At 43.3% G+C, this 16085-nt stretch overlaps 1 protein-coding gene across 1 annotated transcript in view; it reads right to left on the bottom strand.

The window, feature by feature from the left end:
- The window catches only part of LOC108783720 (heparan sulfate glucosamine 3-O-sulfotransferase 2-like), a 39449-nt gene extending 25115 nt beyond the window's left edge, over window positions 1-14334 (bottom strand). The window contains exon 1 of the mRNA XM_018552354.1: window positions 13665-14334. Coding sequence (XP_018407856.1) covers window positions 13665-14185 — 521 coding nt within the window. The 5' untranslated portion in view covers window positions 14186-14334. The remainder of the gene's footprint in view (window positions 1-13664) is intronic.
- Window positions 14335-16085: the final 1751 nt, after the last annotated feature.

Genomic DNA, 16085 nt, shown 5'->3' with positions numbered 1-16085 from the left:
TGACTCTGTTTGATTGTGTTCACCCCGGCCAGCCCGGATTGCCATTTGGCATACCAAGGCGATCGTCGGCTGAACGGGAGCAGGAATGCCGCTGTAGAGCGGTATCGCAATGGGTCCGCGATCGTTGAGGAAGTGTTGTAGGGATGGGCTTGAAAGTGATGGACACTGCGGTCCGTGAAGAGAAGGATTAGGCTACGCGTTTCAAGGTTTTGGACCTCTTTGTCAAGCCAGAAGTGGCAGCCTGGCCAGCTGAGCTCTCATTGCACCTGACGGCGAGTGCCACGTCAACAAGCACAATTCACCCTGTCCCAACGGACCCCCCAGTCACAACAACCACCAGGGAACACCAATGGACTGCTGAACAACCACGTAGCCCGTTCTTCATACCCACACAGACCGGCCACAGATGCCGCTGAGCGATCCATACAGCCTCCACTCCTCAACTGCAAGACTACATCTTGTCCGTCCAAAAGTGAGTTTTCAGTCAACATTATTTTAAAGTTTTTATTGTTCTACACAAAGAATCCCAGGGTTGCAGCGCTTCTTTCCACCATTATTTTTTACTCATTCCAAAAATGAAAGCCCAATACAAGCTCATTTTTTAAAGCCCCCATTAGGAGATTTTAAAAATAAATTTAAAAAAGCTCTGGCTGCAATACTTACCTTCTCTCTGAAGCTGTCCGCCGCAGTACCTCTTCTTTGCCACAAGATGTCCTCAGTTGTCAGGGTAGATGCCATTAATCACAGTCAATATGATGATGGCAGAACAGGTATTGTGACAGAAATAATATTGTGATCTCACAGTTACATGTATGATGTCTTAGTAGGGATCTCCCAATTCATAGTAACTGTTACAGCCAATACAGTATTGTGATGTCAGCTATTATTATCATGTCCAAGTTATTCTGCCATAGTGAGTACTGTTAAACCACAAATAGTAATGTCTAAATGAAGCAATCAGATGCAAAACACTAGTTACTATGATAAATATGATTTGGATAAAATCAAAGGAAAAAGAGTAAAAACACATAGGACGAGTCAAAAGAAACTACTCTCAAATGACAGAAGCATTAAAAAAATTATTAAAATAATTAATTGATTACCTGATTGACAAATGGCTCTGCCTCTCTAGAGCCAGAGCCAGCTGTGCCTGCCCCCTCCCACTCTGTTCCTCCAGTGCTCGTTGAAGGGACAAAGTGAGGGAAGGGGGAATCCCTGCGGGGAGTGGTGACTGACAACTACTCTCCCAATAGTGGCATTTAATTGCCACTTCTTCCTCTATTGCAGCCCGTGATAATACCTAGTGCTTCCAGGTATAGGGGAGCATGTGACAATGATCAGGCTAGCAGTTAACTGCTATGCACGGGCACTGTCACATGACCAAGGGAGTAACATCACAACTCCCCTTAGAGTCTGACACCAGCCGATTCCTTGGATCTCAGTGCTGGCTGCAATGAAGGCAGGAGTAATATTTAAGTTAATGGCCTACAAATAGGGTTGCAACCTTTTCTTCAAGTGAAACCCAAACACTCTAGCGCGGCTCGGCAATGTTTTTGGGGAGAATATACAGGAGAGAGCAAGAAGAGACAGCCAGGGGAGAGAGCAAGGAGGGACAGCTAGGGGAGAGAGAGAGAGGAGACAGCCAGGGAGTATTAGCAAGGGGAGACAGCTGGGAGAAAGATTGAGGAGAGAAAGACAGGGGAGAGAGCAACAAGAGACTGCCAGGAGAGAGGAGAGACAGCCAGGAGAGAGAGCAACGAGGGACAACCTGGAGAGAGAGAGAGGGGAGAGACAGTGATGGGAGAGAGAGGAGTGAAAGCCAGGGGATAGAGAGGAGGGACAGCCAGGAAACAGAGGAAAGACAGCCAGGGGAGAGCGTGAGGAGAGACAGCCAAGAGAAAGAGAGGAGAGACAGCCAGTAGAGAGAGAGTAGAGACAGCTAGGGGAGAGAGTGAGGAGAGTGAGCCAGGAGAGAGCGCGAGGAGAGACAGCCAGGGGAGAGAGAGGAGAGAAAGCCAGGGGAGAGAGTGAGGAGAGTCAGCCAGGAGAGAGAGTGAGGATAAACAGCCAGGGGAGAGAGAGGAGAGACAGCTAGGGGAGAGAGTGAGGAGAGTCAGCCAGGAGAGAGCGCGAGGAGAAAAAGACAGGGGAGAGAGTGAGAAGGGACACGGACACAGCACATACACGACTCAAACCCCGGACTGTCCATTTGAATACTGTATTGGTGGCAACACTACCTATAAACCCCATATGTGTCTCAGAGTTCATAGCGATATAAATCCAGAAACACTGACCCAATAAGAAAGAACTATTCAATAGACTACAATGGACTTGAAATCTCTTACTGAATATACATTAAAAAAACACGGATATCCAAAATTATATTAGAAATAACCCACTCGGAGCACATGGGTTATATCATCGCACAGGGACACTTTATTCACAAGAATAAACAGTAAAATACACTTCTTGTTATTAAAAACATGAAAATGCTACCCCTGACAATCCCATCAGGGAGAAATAGCAGGAGCTACATGGAAGCACTGATAAGCTGAGTATAACAGAGTCTGGGGAAGGGAGGGGATGCTTGCACAAAGGCACTATAACTTTATCCCACATGGTCTCTTCCAAAAGTCATAAAGAGAAACCCAATCCCACTCCAAAAATGATTTTGTTCATGAATGGCCATACATTTGTTTGTATTAAAAAAATAATCTTAGAATGTGATTTAGGTCTAAGACAATTATATATTCTTTTTTTCTGTATAATTAATTTGAACAGTCATATTAATATTATGATAAAAATGAAATCCTTCATTATTGCTTAAATAAATATCAGTAAATGAATTTAAAAAAAGTACAATTTAATTCAAAAGAAGATAAACTACATGATGTTCCAACACTCAATATTAATCCATGGACCTTAATCCAATGGAAATATACATTGCAAAGACACAAAGTAGCATAGGACTTCTTCAAAAATACCAAATTCTCCAAATGATCCATCATCTAAGGAACCGTCAGGGGAAAATGCATTAACCGGTTGGGGTGAGAGGATGGATATCACAACCAGAGTTGAGAAATTAATGAAGTTTGGAATGGTGGCAAAGATTACTTCAAATGTCACTCGGGGCACTCAATTATAGACCGGGGGTACTCAGTGGAAGACCCAGAGCATGTGTCCTGAATGCCAGTGTCTAGCAATGCCCATGGCTACAAGCCGTAGGTCTTGTTCACTCCTGCAGCATTGGGCAAGGTTGCCTAATACAGTCCCAGAACGAGAACAAGGCCATCTGCCTAATGTCCTAAGGCTTCAGTACACACCAAGAAGCTGAAAAAAAGTAGTCCATGTTGGATTGTTGGGCATCACATTGCACTGCAAAGCATAAGAATTACATTAAAGTTCTGAAAATAAAATCTATAAATAACAACAAATAAGCATTGCAAAGTGTGTTAACAATGCATTGCGGCACAGTGTGCATTAAAACTCATACTAGTGCCCCCACTGCTTTGTTAATGGGCCCTTAGTGCAGTTCAGTTCTGGGACCTGTATTCTTCAAGACACAGTGGACATCCTTTTCATCAATTCTATTTAAAAAAACTGCGTACTGCTACTTGGAAGCCTCCTTTGGGATAAAATGCTTTGACAAGAGCGACACGCTGCTCAGTACAGTATGGAGGGGGCATTTATAAAACTCGCTGATTAGCAGAAAATGCTTATTTTTCAGAAAGCTGTTCCAGCCTGTGCAAGGTAGATAAGTGAGATCCCGATGTCACCTGTCACCGTTTCTGTACAGGTGTTGGATCTTGTTCAGGCACATTTGTAAAGAATATTAACAATGCTTCTACATAAAGAAAATTACATTTTAAAGGGGCAGCTCTCATGAATTGCAAGCTAGACCAAGCATGAGCTTTTACAAAGGCTCTGTCACAATTCAGAGGCTCCTTTCAGAGTCACTCACCAAGCAGGTTGGCACTGAAGTCTGAACTTCTATCCTCATATTTACTACAGTCAACCAACAGGAGATGAGGCTTAGTTAGCTGTAGCATCAGTAATCATATTGGTTAGTCCACAGCCAAAATCTGCAATGTTCCCAGCTTTGCTCATGACAGGTTTTCTTTAAGACAGGGCTGGACAAATCTCAGGAGTTGGGTAGCCAATGTTACCAAAAATTACATCTGGCATCTAACTATTGAGGTTTTCTCTTGTTGATGAAGATGGCTCCTGGATTGGATAGATTGGCTCCTGCATTCCGTATTAATGTGTGCACCCCTGATATGTATATATACAGTACAAAGCCCAGGAGCTGGTTAGCTAATGATCTTTAAAAATGACAGCTGACACCTAACTTATGAGGTTTTCTCTAGTTCTGGCTCCTTATAAAAATCCTGCAGGCTCCTAGCTTTGGTTGGGATTTCAATGGAGCAAAGACACTGGGGGGAATTTGTCAAAACTGGAGCAGACAGGTTTGAGCCTTGTGTGGTTTTTATTGAGCCTTGAGCATTGTATATTTCCCAGATCAAAAGGGAGCACATAAGAGCACATAAGAGACGTTTACATACACAAGTAGCAGGAACCTTGTCGTACTCTCGGACAGGACTTTTACATTTGACAGTTCCAAAATGTTTGACTTTTGTGGAAGATTTCATCAGGTAAGTCGCCAGGATCGCTTCTGTTGTAAAGCCGACAGTCGGCTCTACAAGTTTAAACAGAGTCCCGGCGGCAAAAGTCGCCGGGAGTCTGTTTAAACAGCCCCGATGCTGGCGACGTACACTGTACGTCGTCAGTCACGAAGGGGTTAAAAAACTGCATAGGAGGGCCTAAAGCAATCTCTACTCTCTTGCAGAACAAAACTGCAGTCATAATCTTAACATCAGACGCACTTCCTGGAGTGTCGGATGCATGCGTCCCCCACGGTGCACCATGGTTCCACCCACTGGCCTCTATGTCACTATTGTATTCTTTACTGACGTAGGGGCCGGCGGATGGAACCACAGAACATGGTGGGGGACGCAGTCATCCGACACATCTGAAAGTGTCAGATGCTGAAGATTCTGCTGGCTCTTTTGCTCTGCAAGGGAGTGAAGACTGCAGGAACTGGCGGTGACACCGGTCATTACAAATGGTCTTCCTTTGTAAGTTTTTTTATAGTTTAAAGATCTGCAACAGAGCCTCTTTGGGTCTATTTTTTTATACCACCTGCAAAAACGTAGGCTCTAAAAAACCCTAATTTCTGTCTTCTTTAAAGAACAATAGATTGCACATCATTGTTATATCAATGCCAAATATTCAGCACAGGTATGAATACATTTGCATATATTTGTCATGCTGTTACTATTCTGTTTTATTAGCTTTTCAAAGATTAAAGGATTGGGGCTAGTAAAGTGTTTATAACCTTCGAAGCTCTATGTCTTCTCTATAGGGGGCTGTGGTTTTTATTAAAGAATACCTATGGTCAAAAACTAAAAATAAATCTGTATTTCTAGATTGAAGTTACCAACCTTCTATCCCACTCCTAATAACCAGATCCATCTAGAAGTTTGTAAACTTACTTATTGAAGATGCCATAGGATGTACTTCAATGCAGTGGCACCTTTTCACTTAGCCCTGTGAATATACACTTACTTGTGTCACCAACAACTCAACATCTGAACAATGTAAAGGTGGCCATACACTTTACAACCATCGCAAGACCATAGTCTTGCGATGGTTGTAAAGTACTTAAAAAAACGTACGATCTGCCCATCTTGGACAGGCGGGCTTACGATGACTGTAATGAGGGGCAGGCTTACGATGACTGCAAACAGGCAGTGTGCGCGTGCGCGCACCGGCCCGTTCGGCAGTTGTTGAACCAGCAGGCCACTAACTCGCCGAGATTCCCAGCGGGTTTTCTAGCATGCTGGTTCGACGGAAGACGTGCGACCGTACAGTAGAAATGGTCGCACGCCTTCCATACACTGCACGATTCTCGTACGATCGCGGGATTTCCCACGATTCTCGTACGTGTATGGGCACCTTTACATTATCACTGCTTGCTGGAAGCAATGCATTATGGGCTGTGCAGTCTTGAGAAATGGAGATTGCATCACATCAAGCAGCAGGGAAAGAGAAACAAAAGCACACTGATAATCCAGGAAGTTGTTGGAAGTGATGGGCAGACAGAAGGCAGCACTCACTACATGAAAGGGATTTTTTAAGCAAGCTTTGATTGCATTATCAAAAACAACTCTACCATGTATTCCTATTACAATGCTGATGTTATAAGAGAATAGTATATGCTGGGACTTTACAGCTCCTTTAAGGTAATGGGTAGGAGTTAGTCTGAAAAATTATGTCCATGCATTACCTAAATGTACCCACAAACCTCCCTGCTCTGCTCTAGAACATGCCCCATCATGATTTTCCTACTTTTCTTACTCAGAGGGAGTAGTGTGAGCCTATGACATGTCAGCATAGGACATCCTTCTGCTGTTCCTTGCATGGTGGTTGCCCTTCCTGCGCCCCCCTGGTGTCCGGACGCGCCTCCATAGCTCCAGTCCATGTCCTTGTTTCTACGGGTCTACACTTGAAACATCAACATGCTATCTACCACTTTGGTGCTATCTCATCATGAGATTGTGAGACTCAAACTGCATTTAAATGATTGAGGAATCAGTATTTAAATATTGGAGCTTATATACATTTTTGGGACCTTTATTAATAGGTCCAAAACAAAGGACCTATTAGGTCTAGGCAATGGAAATCAGTATTTCTGCATAAACAGTGACCACCATTATACATACTATACACTACCCTTTGGGGTCTATTTATAAACAGTTTGCAAAGCCATTCCCCTGAGAATCTCTGTGAACGTTCATTCTATGCAAATAGATGCAAAAATGTTCTGTTTTTTGGCCAAATGTAATGTAATATCATAATATAGCCACTAGATGGAGCTAAGGAGCACTGGAATACTTATTTCTTATGCTTCTTTGCTCCATCTAGTGGCCATACGAGGTATTAAATTACATTCGACCTGAAAAGAAACCATACTGAGATTATTGCCTCAAAACAAACGTCCACAGGGACTCACAGGGCGAATGGCTCTGAGAATTTTATATAAATAGACCCCATTCACTATGTCATGTAAGCAGTTTCATTAAAACTAGACCAATCTTCTAAAATCTGTTCAGAGGGTAACTTTTTTCTCCAATGCATATTTGCATAGAAGCATGAGCATTCATTTATAAACACATTTATACTTGTAATTAATAGCACTCAGAGACCGGAAAATACTTATTTTCTCAAGTATTCCCAATTCACAATTAAGGAGATTATTCCTTTCATAAGCAGACACACAGCAATCAATTAGGAATCACAACACAAGAAATAGGATCTTTTTAAAAAGATCCAATCACTTTCTCCTTTTAAAAGCTCAGCCCCGACTCACTTGTCTTCACTTCACTTCACTCTCTAACAGCTCTGTTGCTGTCAATCAATCTATCTATTGATTATCTATCTATCTATCTATTGATCAATTGATCTATCAATCTATCTACCGGCTTATCGATGATCTATTTATCTTTCGTCTATCCACCTATCTATCTATCTATCTATCTATCTATCTATCTATCTATCTATCTATCTATCTATCTACCTATCAATCTATGTATCTATCTATCTATCTATCTATCTATCTATCTATCTACCTGTCAATCTATCTACAGTGTCTGTCTGTGTCTCTCTCTATATCTCTCTATCTCTCGTAGCAGGCCGTCTTGTAGAGAGCCACAATAGGTCCTGTCTAGGGTTTATGTGTCGCCCAGATTCCTCTCTTACACCTCCCGAAACCTCTAGTAAGCCCCACGTTTTACACCTTGCCTCAATGGCAATTTAGTGCTGGTGAGCCAAACAGCCAGTGCTCTGGAGCCTGGGGAGCAGACAGTCTGAATCTGCTGGAGCACAAGGTTGATTATTGTGGTTTTCTCAGGTCTGACAACCAATAGGTTTGTACAGGTTGATAGTCAGGGCTATCTTATGTGTAGTTAGTGCTGGGACACGGCTAGGATTTTGTTTTTGACTTCATTTGAGCACTGTATAAAGCCTGTGTAATGCACCAATAAACGCACCACTGCTTAACGAAAGGTCACTGGACTGGTCTCTAAGCCTCCAAAGATTGCTCACCCCAGGGAGCAATTGCACCCGCTACCTATTCCCCAGCTCACACTACCTATTATCTATCTATCTATCTATCTATCTATCTATCTATCTATCTATCTATCTATCTATCTATCTATCTGTCTGTCTGTCTGTCTGTCTGTCTGTCTGTCTAACTCCATAATTTTAAAAGACATTGAGCTGCTGAAGCAGTGTGGCTACATATGTAATATGAGTGATGGAAGTGACAGTACGGAAGGCTGACAGCTAAGCTATGTTGCTAAGCTGAGTGTAGGCACAGAGGTTTCCATACTCCAGCATATATACAACATTTATAACAGTCACCAGCGGAACAACAAAATGGGTTGTTGAAGTGACCTGCCATTACCCAAAGATAAGAATAGGGTGAGTAGCTACCTTTCCTGATGCTAGATCACAGCTCCGATCTAAAGACATCCTTCTCTGGGAATCCAACACTTCGTAGAGTATCGATCTCTGAAAATGTTGGGTGTCTGGCATTGTGTGACTTGAGTATGCTTCAGTCACAGTCCTGGCACTAGCATGCTGTGAATGAGTGTCCAAAAAGTGTCAGGACTACTTATCTCTATACTTGAGAATTGAGACAAGACTGCCCCAAAAAAAAAGTAGGTGAAAGACGGAAGAGGTGCCCAGGTGGAAGAGATGAAATGATCGTGTTTCTTCAATTTAGACTTTTATTCCATGAAACACACATAACTATCACAGTCTCAACACGTTTTGTGGCTCTAAGACGGCCACTTCTTCAGGAGGGTGTGATGAGACACTTTAAGCAGAGTGGTAGCGTCTCCCAGCGTGTGTAAACCCTGGTAATGGGGTTTAAAGCTCTCTACATGCATTGATGACAGGTGGTGGCTGAAGGGGATCCAATTCTTTACTGGCTAATTAGCTTACTGCTTTCTACCTTGGACCAAGAAGTGGTCAATAGGAAGATATTCTTCTCTAGGTGGGATGTGCAGGAAAGGAAAATGTAAAATACATTTTGATCAGGGCTATTTTATACCAATTCTATGTTCTGCCCTTTAATGATTAATTCACTGTTAATGCTCAAAGTCATCCCAGTCAAAGCTTACGCAGGGTTGAGAACTCTCATTGCCACACATGCCAGCCCTGGGCCAATCGCCAAGCATGGGCACTGTCACATGGAGTGAGGCATGTGCTCCTCCATACCTGGAAGCAATATGAATTTGCTTTGTTCTCTGCAATAGGTAGAATTACGTGAGTTTCATTCTGCCCACAGAGGACTGCCAGTGCTGGATCGAGGATGAAGCTGGGAACAGAACTGAAGGAAGCAGTAGGTAAATATTAATTGGAGATAACATTTTAAAGGGGATTCAAAATATTAATTAACAACTGTTTGGAATTGGATTTATCTAACCATTGATCTCAGATTTTCCCACAACTGAGAGTTTGATCTCAGGAACACAGAGTAAAATAATTAAAAAAATATATTACATTTAAAAAAAAAATATTCTCTATAAGATCACAGATTTGTGTGACCCCTTTGGGCATCTGACAACGCCTACTTAGGTCCAGCATTAGTATAGTATAGGCATCGGTGGAGCATCTCCTCATTTCTTTTTAGCTGTGTGCATGAGACATTGCTTCCAATGACCACTAAGTTAAGGGGCATTGTTCCCAGTGACAACAATGTGTGGAGCATTTTCCTTCCTACTGACAACTAATGTAAGGGGATCACTTTTTGGCTGACCACTTATGTAAGGGGCATCTTTCCCAGTAACCACTAATGTAATGGGGCCCTTCTTTCACTGACTCCACTGATCACTCATGTAAGGGGCATTGCTCTAACTGATCACCAATTTAAGGGGCCCTGCTTTCACTGACCCAAATGTTAGTGGGCCCTTCTTTCACTGACCCAAATGTAAGGGGGCCCTTCTTTCACCGACCCCAATGTAAGGGGGCCCTTATTTCACTGAACCCAATGTAAGGAGGCCTTTCTCCATTGACCACTAAAGTAAGTGGCATTAATTCAACTGCCCATCAATGTAAGGGGGTCTTCTTCTACTGACCCCAATGTATGGGACCACTTCTCCACTGAGCACTAATGTAAGGAGCATTTTTCCCACTGACCAACATTTTCTGGGGACCCATCTTCCACTGCCCACCAGTGTAAGGGGGCCTTCTTTTACTGACCTAAATGTGAGGGGGGGGGTGTCTTCTTTCAACAACCCCGAAATAAGGGGTCCTTTTCCATTGACCACTAATATAAGTGGCATTCATGCCGCTGCCCACCAATGCAAGAGGGCCCTTGTTTCACTGACCCCCAATGTAAGGAGACCCTTCTTCCACTGAACCCTATGGAAGGGAGCCCCACTTCACTGACTGCTGATGTAAGGAGCATTCCTGTCACTGATCACAAATGCAAGGGACATTCTTCACATCGATAACCAACGTAAGGGGCATCCTTTCCACTAACCACCAATGTAAAAAACATTTTTCCCACTGACTAGCAATATGAAAGACATTCTTTCCAAAGACCAGCAATGCATGATCATTCTTCTCACTGACCAGCAATGTCAGGGCCAGTCTATCCATTTTGCACCACCGTAAGGGACATTCTTCCCCACTTCTCCAATGACCACCAAACCAAAGGGCACTTCTCAAATGAATATAAGAAAAATTCTTCCCACTGGCCAACAAATTAAGAAGAAAGTACCATTTTAACTGTCTGTTCCATTTCTAAATTTATATTATTATAATTGGTTTCCTTTTTAATTACAGAAAACAATTTTGTTGCATAGAGAAGGGAGGTGTTAAAAATGATCTAAATATACCATTGGGTGCAAGGCCATTGATATTTGGTGATTATAGAGCCAACCTACACTGAGCTGTAGAAATAATAATTGTTGCGTAGAAGTTCATTGACACCTCAACACGATTGCAAGGGTTCTCCCAGGTTAGAAAGCCTGATAAAAACAGTTTTTCAGTGACCATTTATGGGATAATATTCATGACTTCCAGTACGAGTCCGTTGCTGAGCAATGATGGCTACTTACGATTGCAGAAAGCGTTTGTTATTTAATGCCAGGTTGTTTTTAACTTGTCTGAGATCATTCAGTAGTGATTCCCTTTTCTCCATAGACAAGGGAATGGTTACCTTACCATGTATACACCACTTTGTAGCAGTGATGGGGCCATGTGAACGCATCACTTACTACAAGCCATTTGAATGAAATATCTGTCCCTGTGGAGTAGAATCAATTTGGTCATTGTATTTTTCTTTTATTGTAAATTAATTTAATTGCATTTATATAATATATATGTGTGTGTGTGTGTGTGTGTGTGTGTGTGTGTGTGTGTGTAACGGAGACACGCACGCACATACGTGCAAACATACGCACGCACACACCACTAAAGCTACAGTATAAAAGGCTAATGCTTATTTCCATATATTAATACAAAGTGCAAATGAAATGACAACTGATGGCAACCTATAAAGGAGAGAATTATGACCTTAAACTATACAGCATAAAATTATTATTGTAGAAGGTGATTCCAGGACACAGAAATTGTTAATGTTTGCAGCAAGACTAAATAGACATGATCATTAATAACTGTATAAAATATGATGATTTAGGAACAGGAAGGAATTATGTGCTTAGGTTCACACAGTATGAGGTACCTGGAGAAAATGCTCCATATTTCATCCTGCATAAGACACCGGCCCTTTCTCAGCTTATATAAAACAGGGATATCAGGTGATCTCGGACTTTGGTGCTGGGAGATACCATGGTGGTGGGATTTGTGGTGAAGCCACTGCAGGTATATTCTCCACTGTCTCCAGCACATCCACATTATTGCAATCCCTCAATCATCATCAGCCGCTCGGTGCTGTTTGTGCAGTACTTGCAAGGCTTCTAGGTAACCACTTGCAGTCTTATTAAATGATTTGTGTTTCTAATGGGAGTTATAAAATGTGTCAGGTTAACATTTCAATGGCTCCTAAAATCTTTAAAGAACAAAATGACAAAGGAAGGAGAACAGGGATGCAGTATGCATCACACACACTGCAAATAGCCACTCAAACCATGTAGCCCTCATCATATAATAATACATTTTGTACAGAGATGATTATGGGTATACGTCATGGGAAATGGTAAACTCTGCCTGATGTTTTAATGTTCTCCCCGTGTTTTGCCCCAGTTTCCTCTGAGTTCTGCAATTTCCTCCTATAGTCAGCTTGTATAAATCTTGGATACCTGTGTGCCTTTAACCAGCAGGCTCATTAGATTGCAAGCTTTGGTGCAGAGAATTGTGTATTCTGTAAGGAACTGCACATTTTAGATTTGGTATATCAATGAATACGCAGAGTAATATAATAGATCAATATATTATAGAACAAATAATATTTATTGGGTTACTGGGGTTGGGACATTCGACTGTAAGCTCCTGTGGGGCATGGACTCATGATTTTTTGTAGCATGTAAAAGTCTATGGTATGTGTTGGTGTTAAAATAATGTACCCATACATTGTCCGTGTAAAGCAAATATTTTCTCAATAATGGCAACTTGTGTTGTGTCTTTTTTTCAAACATGTCTAACTGTGTAACTAAATAAGTCAATTGAGTTCAACTTATAGTGTTCTTTAACCAAATTGGCAATGCATGCAGGCTAACCACATTTTTCTTCTGGCAGTACAAACTCATCCCTTTTCTTGCCTGGGTCACACATTGTCCAGCCTGCTAAGGACTCTCTGACCATTTCCAAAGATTATCACCACTCTATAACGCTTGTTATATAATTATATAACATATTGGGCATATACAGCAGCCAATTACACAACAAGTAATCAGAATTGTAACACTGAGTACTGTAGGTGTACTGACACATAAACAGGCTTATTTAACAAGGCAATTGAGGAAGCAATGAAGGAAGCAGCGACCTACAGCAACCAATCTATCATTTTAGAGCAAAGAGAACAATGAAAGCTAATATTTGATTGGCTGCTGTGGCTTTCAACACTTTGCACATTGCCCTTTGCCTAATCAAATCTACAGATGCTGGTCACTATACAATACTTTGGTGCTGGGCTAATGTTAGCACATCTGAAGGTAATAACTGGTCTAATGCAAATGTGTGATTCTTCCAGCTTTGGTGTCAAAAAATGATGTGCTATCTGATGTGCAATTATTACCCCCCTTCCTTTTCCAAGCGACAGTTTATATCCTATTTATGGGTGAATTTACACTAGTTTTGCGAGTTTAGATAATTCCAAAAATTGTTTAGTAAATATTTACACACTGATCTCTAATTGACACATAATTGCAGCCTTGACTAATGTAATTGACAAGCAGTGATTTATTCAGCGGATCAGTGATTGCACAGTCTGGGTTATACCTGCTATACTGTCTTGTAGCCACATGTTACAATATATTTGCTACTGTGAATTATTTATAAATGCACATAAACAATGTGTACTAATAGGGAATAAGACACAGGAGGAGTGATGGCAGCCTGGAAGTGCCACTTACCTGTACCAGTCCAGTCCCCTCTCGTAGTTCCTATCAAAGAAGTGGGGTTCGGTGCCCATAGCTCGCACCTCTGGGTGCACCCTAATGAATTCCAGTACTGCCCTGGTGCCTCCTTTTTTAACCCCCACGATGATTGCTTGTGGAAGTCTCTTGTGCCCGTACCGGAGGGCAGTGGTGCTGTTGCCAGGGGGGGGAGTATGGAGCTCGCTGGGTTTTGGAGGGGTGCTTGTTATCTGTGAAGGTTCCGTGTGATTCCTGCCAGTCCACTCAGTGTAAGGTATGTCAGTGCTGAGTGAGGTTGCAGTAGCTCCGGAGGGTTGGCAGAGGGGCATCTTCTGCAGGAGTTTCTTGCCCCCCAGTATAGGAGGGTAAGGTGGACAGCTGAGTTGCTGGTAGCCCCGGCTGTGCATGCTGGAGTGTCCCCGGAGGACCAGGTTGTAGCAGAGGAGGGTGCAGGACAGGCAAAGGGTGCATAGGAAGAGGTATCTCCTTGCCCTTCGGGGGCTCACTCTGGGTGCCATGACTCCATGTACAGGGGCCACATCGTGGCCCCTCCGGGCTCCTGCATGTGTGACTGTCCCGGTGAAGCTGCAGGCAGAGCCCGGCACAGATGCCTGGCACACCCCCTCTGTCTGAGATCAGCTGCTGAGGGAGGGCTCTCCGGATCCCCCCACCCCGCTCCTACAATGGGTCAGATACACAGCGCTGGGTCCCGTGCACATCACAGAGGGCACCCCACGTATGTTCATTTCCGATATATTACAGAGCGAAGCCCAGATGTGTGCCCAGCCTGGTATATCACACAGAGAGGACCCCAGATCTGTGCCCCATCCTGCTATATCACAGAAGACCCCCGATCTGTGCTCCAGCCTGGTATATCACGCAGAGCGAACCCCAGATCTGTCCCCTGCCTGGTATATCACGCAGAGCGAACCCCAGATCTGTGTCCTGCCTGGTATATCACGCAGAGCGAACCCCAGATCTGTGTCCTGCCTGGTATATCACGCAAAGCGGACCCCAGATCTGTGTCCTGCCTGGTATCACGCAAAGCGGACCCCAGATCTGTGTCCTGCCTGGTATACCACGCAGAGCGAACCCCAGATCTGTGCCCTGCCTGGTATATCACGCAGAGCGAACCCCAGATCTGTCCCCTGCCTGGTATATCACGCAGAGCGAACCCCAGATCTGTGCCCTGCCTGGTATATCACGCAGAGCGAACCCCAGATCTGTGTCCTGCCTGGTATATCACGCAAAGCGGACCCCAGATCTGTGTCCTGCCTGGTATCACGCAGAGCGAACCCCAGATCTGTGTCCTGCCTGGTATATCACGCAGAGCAAACTCCAGATCTGTGCCCTGCCTAGTATAATAAACAGAGTGACCTTAGATCTGTGCCCTGCCTGATATGTCACACAAAAAGAGGGGACCTCTGATCTGTACCCTGCTTGGTAATGGTATATCATACAGAGTGGTCCCCAGATCTGTGCCCTGCCTGACATATCACACAGCTGAACCTAAGGATAACACTTGTTATCACAGAGGGGACCCCAGATCACACAGACACAGGACATTCCACAGAACTGACCCTAGATCCATCACCTGCCTATAGCACATCACATAGACCTGACTCCGGATCTGTGCCCTGCCAGGCATATTTTGCAGAGCTGACCCCAAACCTGTCACCTGCCTGGCTTATCATACTGAGCTGACCCCAGATTTGTCACCTGCCTGGCACATCGCAGACCTGACCCCAAGTCTATCCTCTTCTTTGTAAACCACCCAGAACTGATCTATATCCTCTGCTTGACACATCACACAGACCTGATCTGTCCTTTATTGGTCACCTCACACAGAGCTGTTTCCAGATCTGTCCCTTGTCCAGCACGCAGCTAACCCCAGATTTGTGCCATCCAATGCACTCAGCACTGTAATCCTAGAGACCTCTCTGACTTCAGGCAGTTATTACCTGGAAATCTGCTATTCTTAATCACCTTGTAAACCAGATGACTTGTGCACTTATGTAAGAGCCTTTTCCTGTCTTCATCCTGTGTGTCATTCAGTACCAATGTAACAACATGAGCACATATCCATCATAGGGCCCTAAAAGAACATTTAAAATGACTCACTGCTTGTTCCTTATCTGATTGCCTGTCCTCCTTGTTCTTATTCTTCCGCCTCTTTCTATATTTCACTTTTCTTCCCCATCTCCCCTCTTCTCCCCTATCTTTTTATTTTATTTCCATATGTTCCTCATTAAAACTCCTCAATTTATTACTTTCTTTTATACAATTTCCTCTCTACATTCTCTCTTTACACTATTCTTCTTATCCTATATATATATATATATCTGTAATTGTGCATTGTGTTTCTTCTTCACCTTCTCTCCCCCTTTTTAAGCTTCTCTCTCTTCTGCTCTCACTCTT

Source organism: Nanorana parkeri, unplaced genomic scaffold (genome assembly GCF_000935625.1).
Source record: "Nanorana parkeri isolate BGI_ZX_2015 unplaced genomic scaffold, ASM93562v1 scaffold85, whole genome shotgun sequence".
Lineage (NCBI taxonomy): Eukaryota > Metazoa > Chordata > Amphibia > Anura > Dicroglossidae > Nanorana > Nanorana parkeri.
This window is presented reverse-complemented; position numbering and strand designations above follow the sequence as displayed.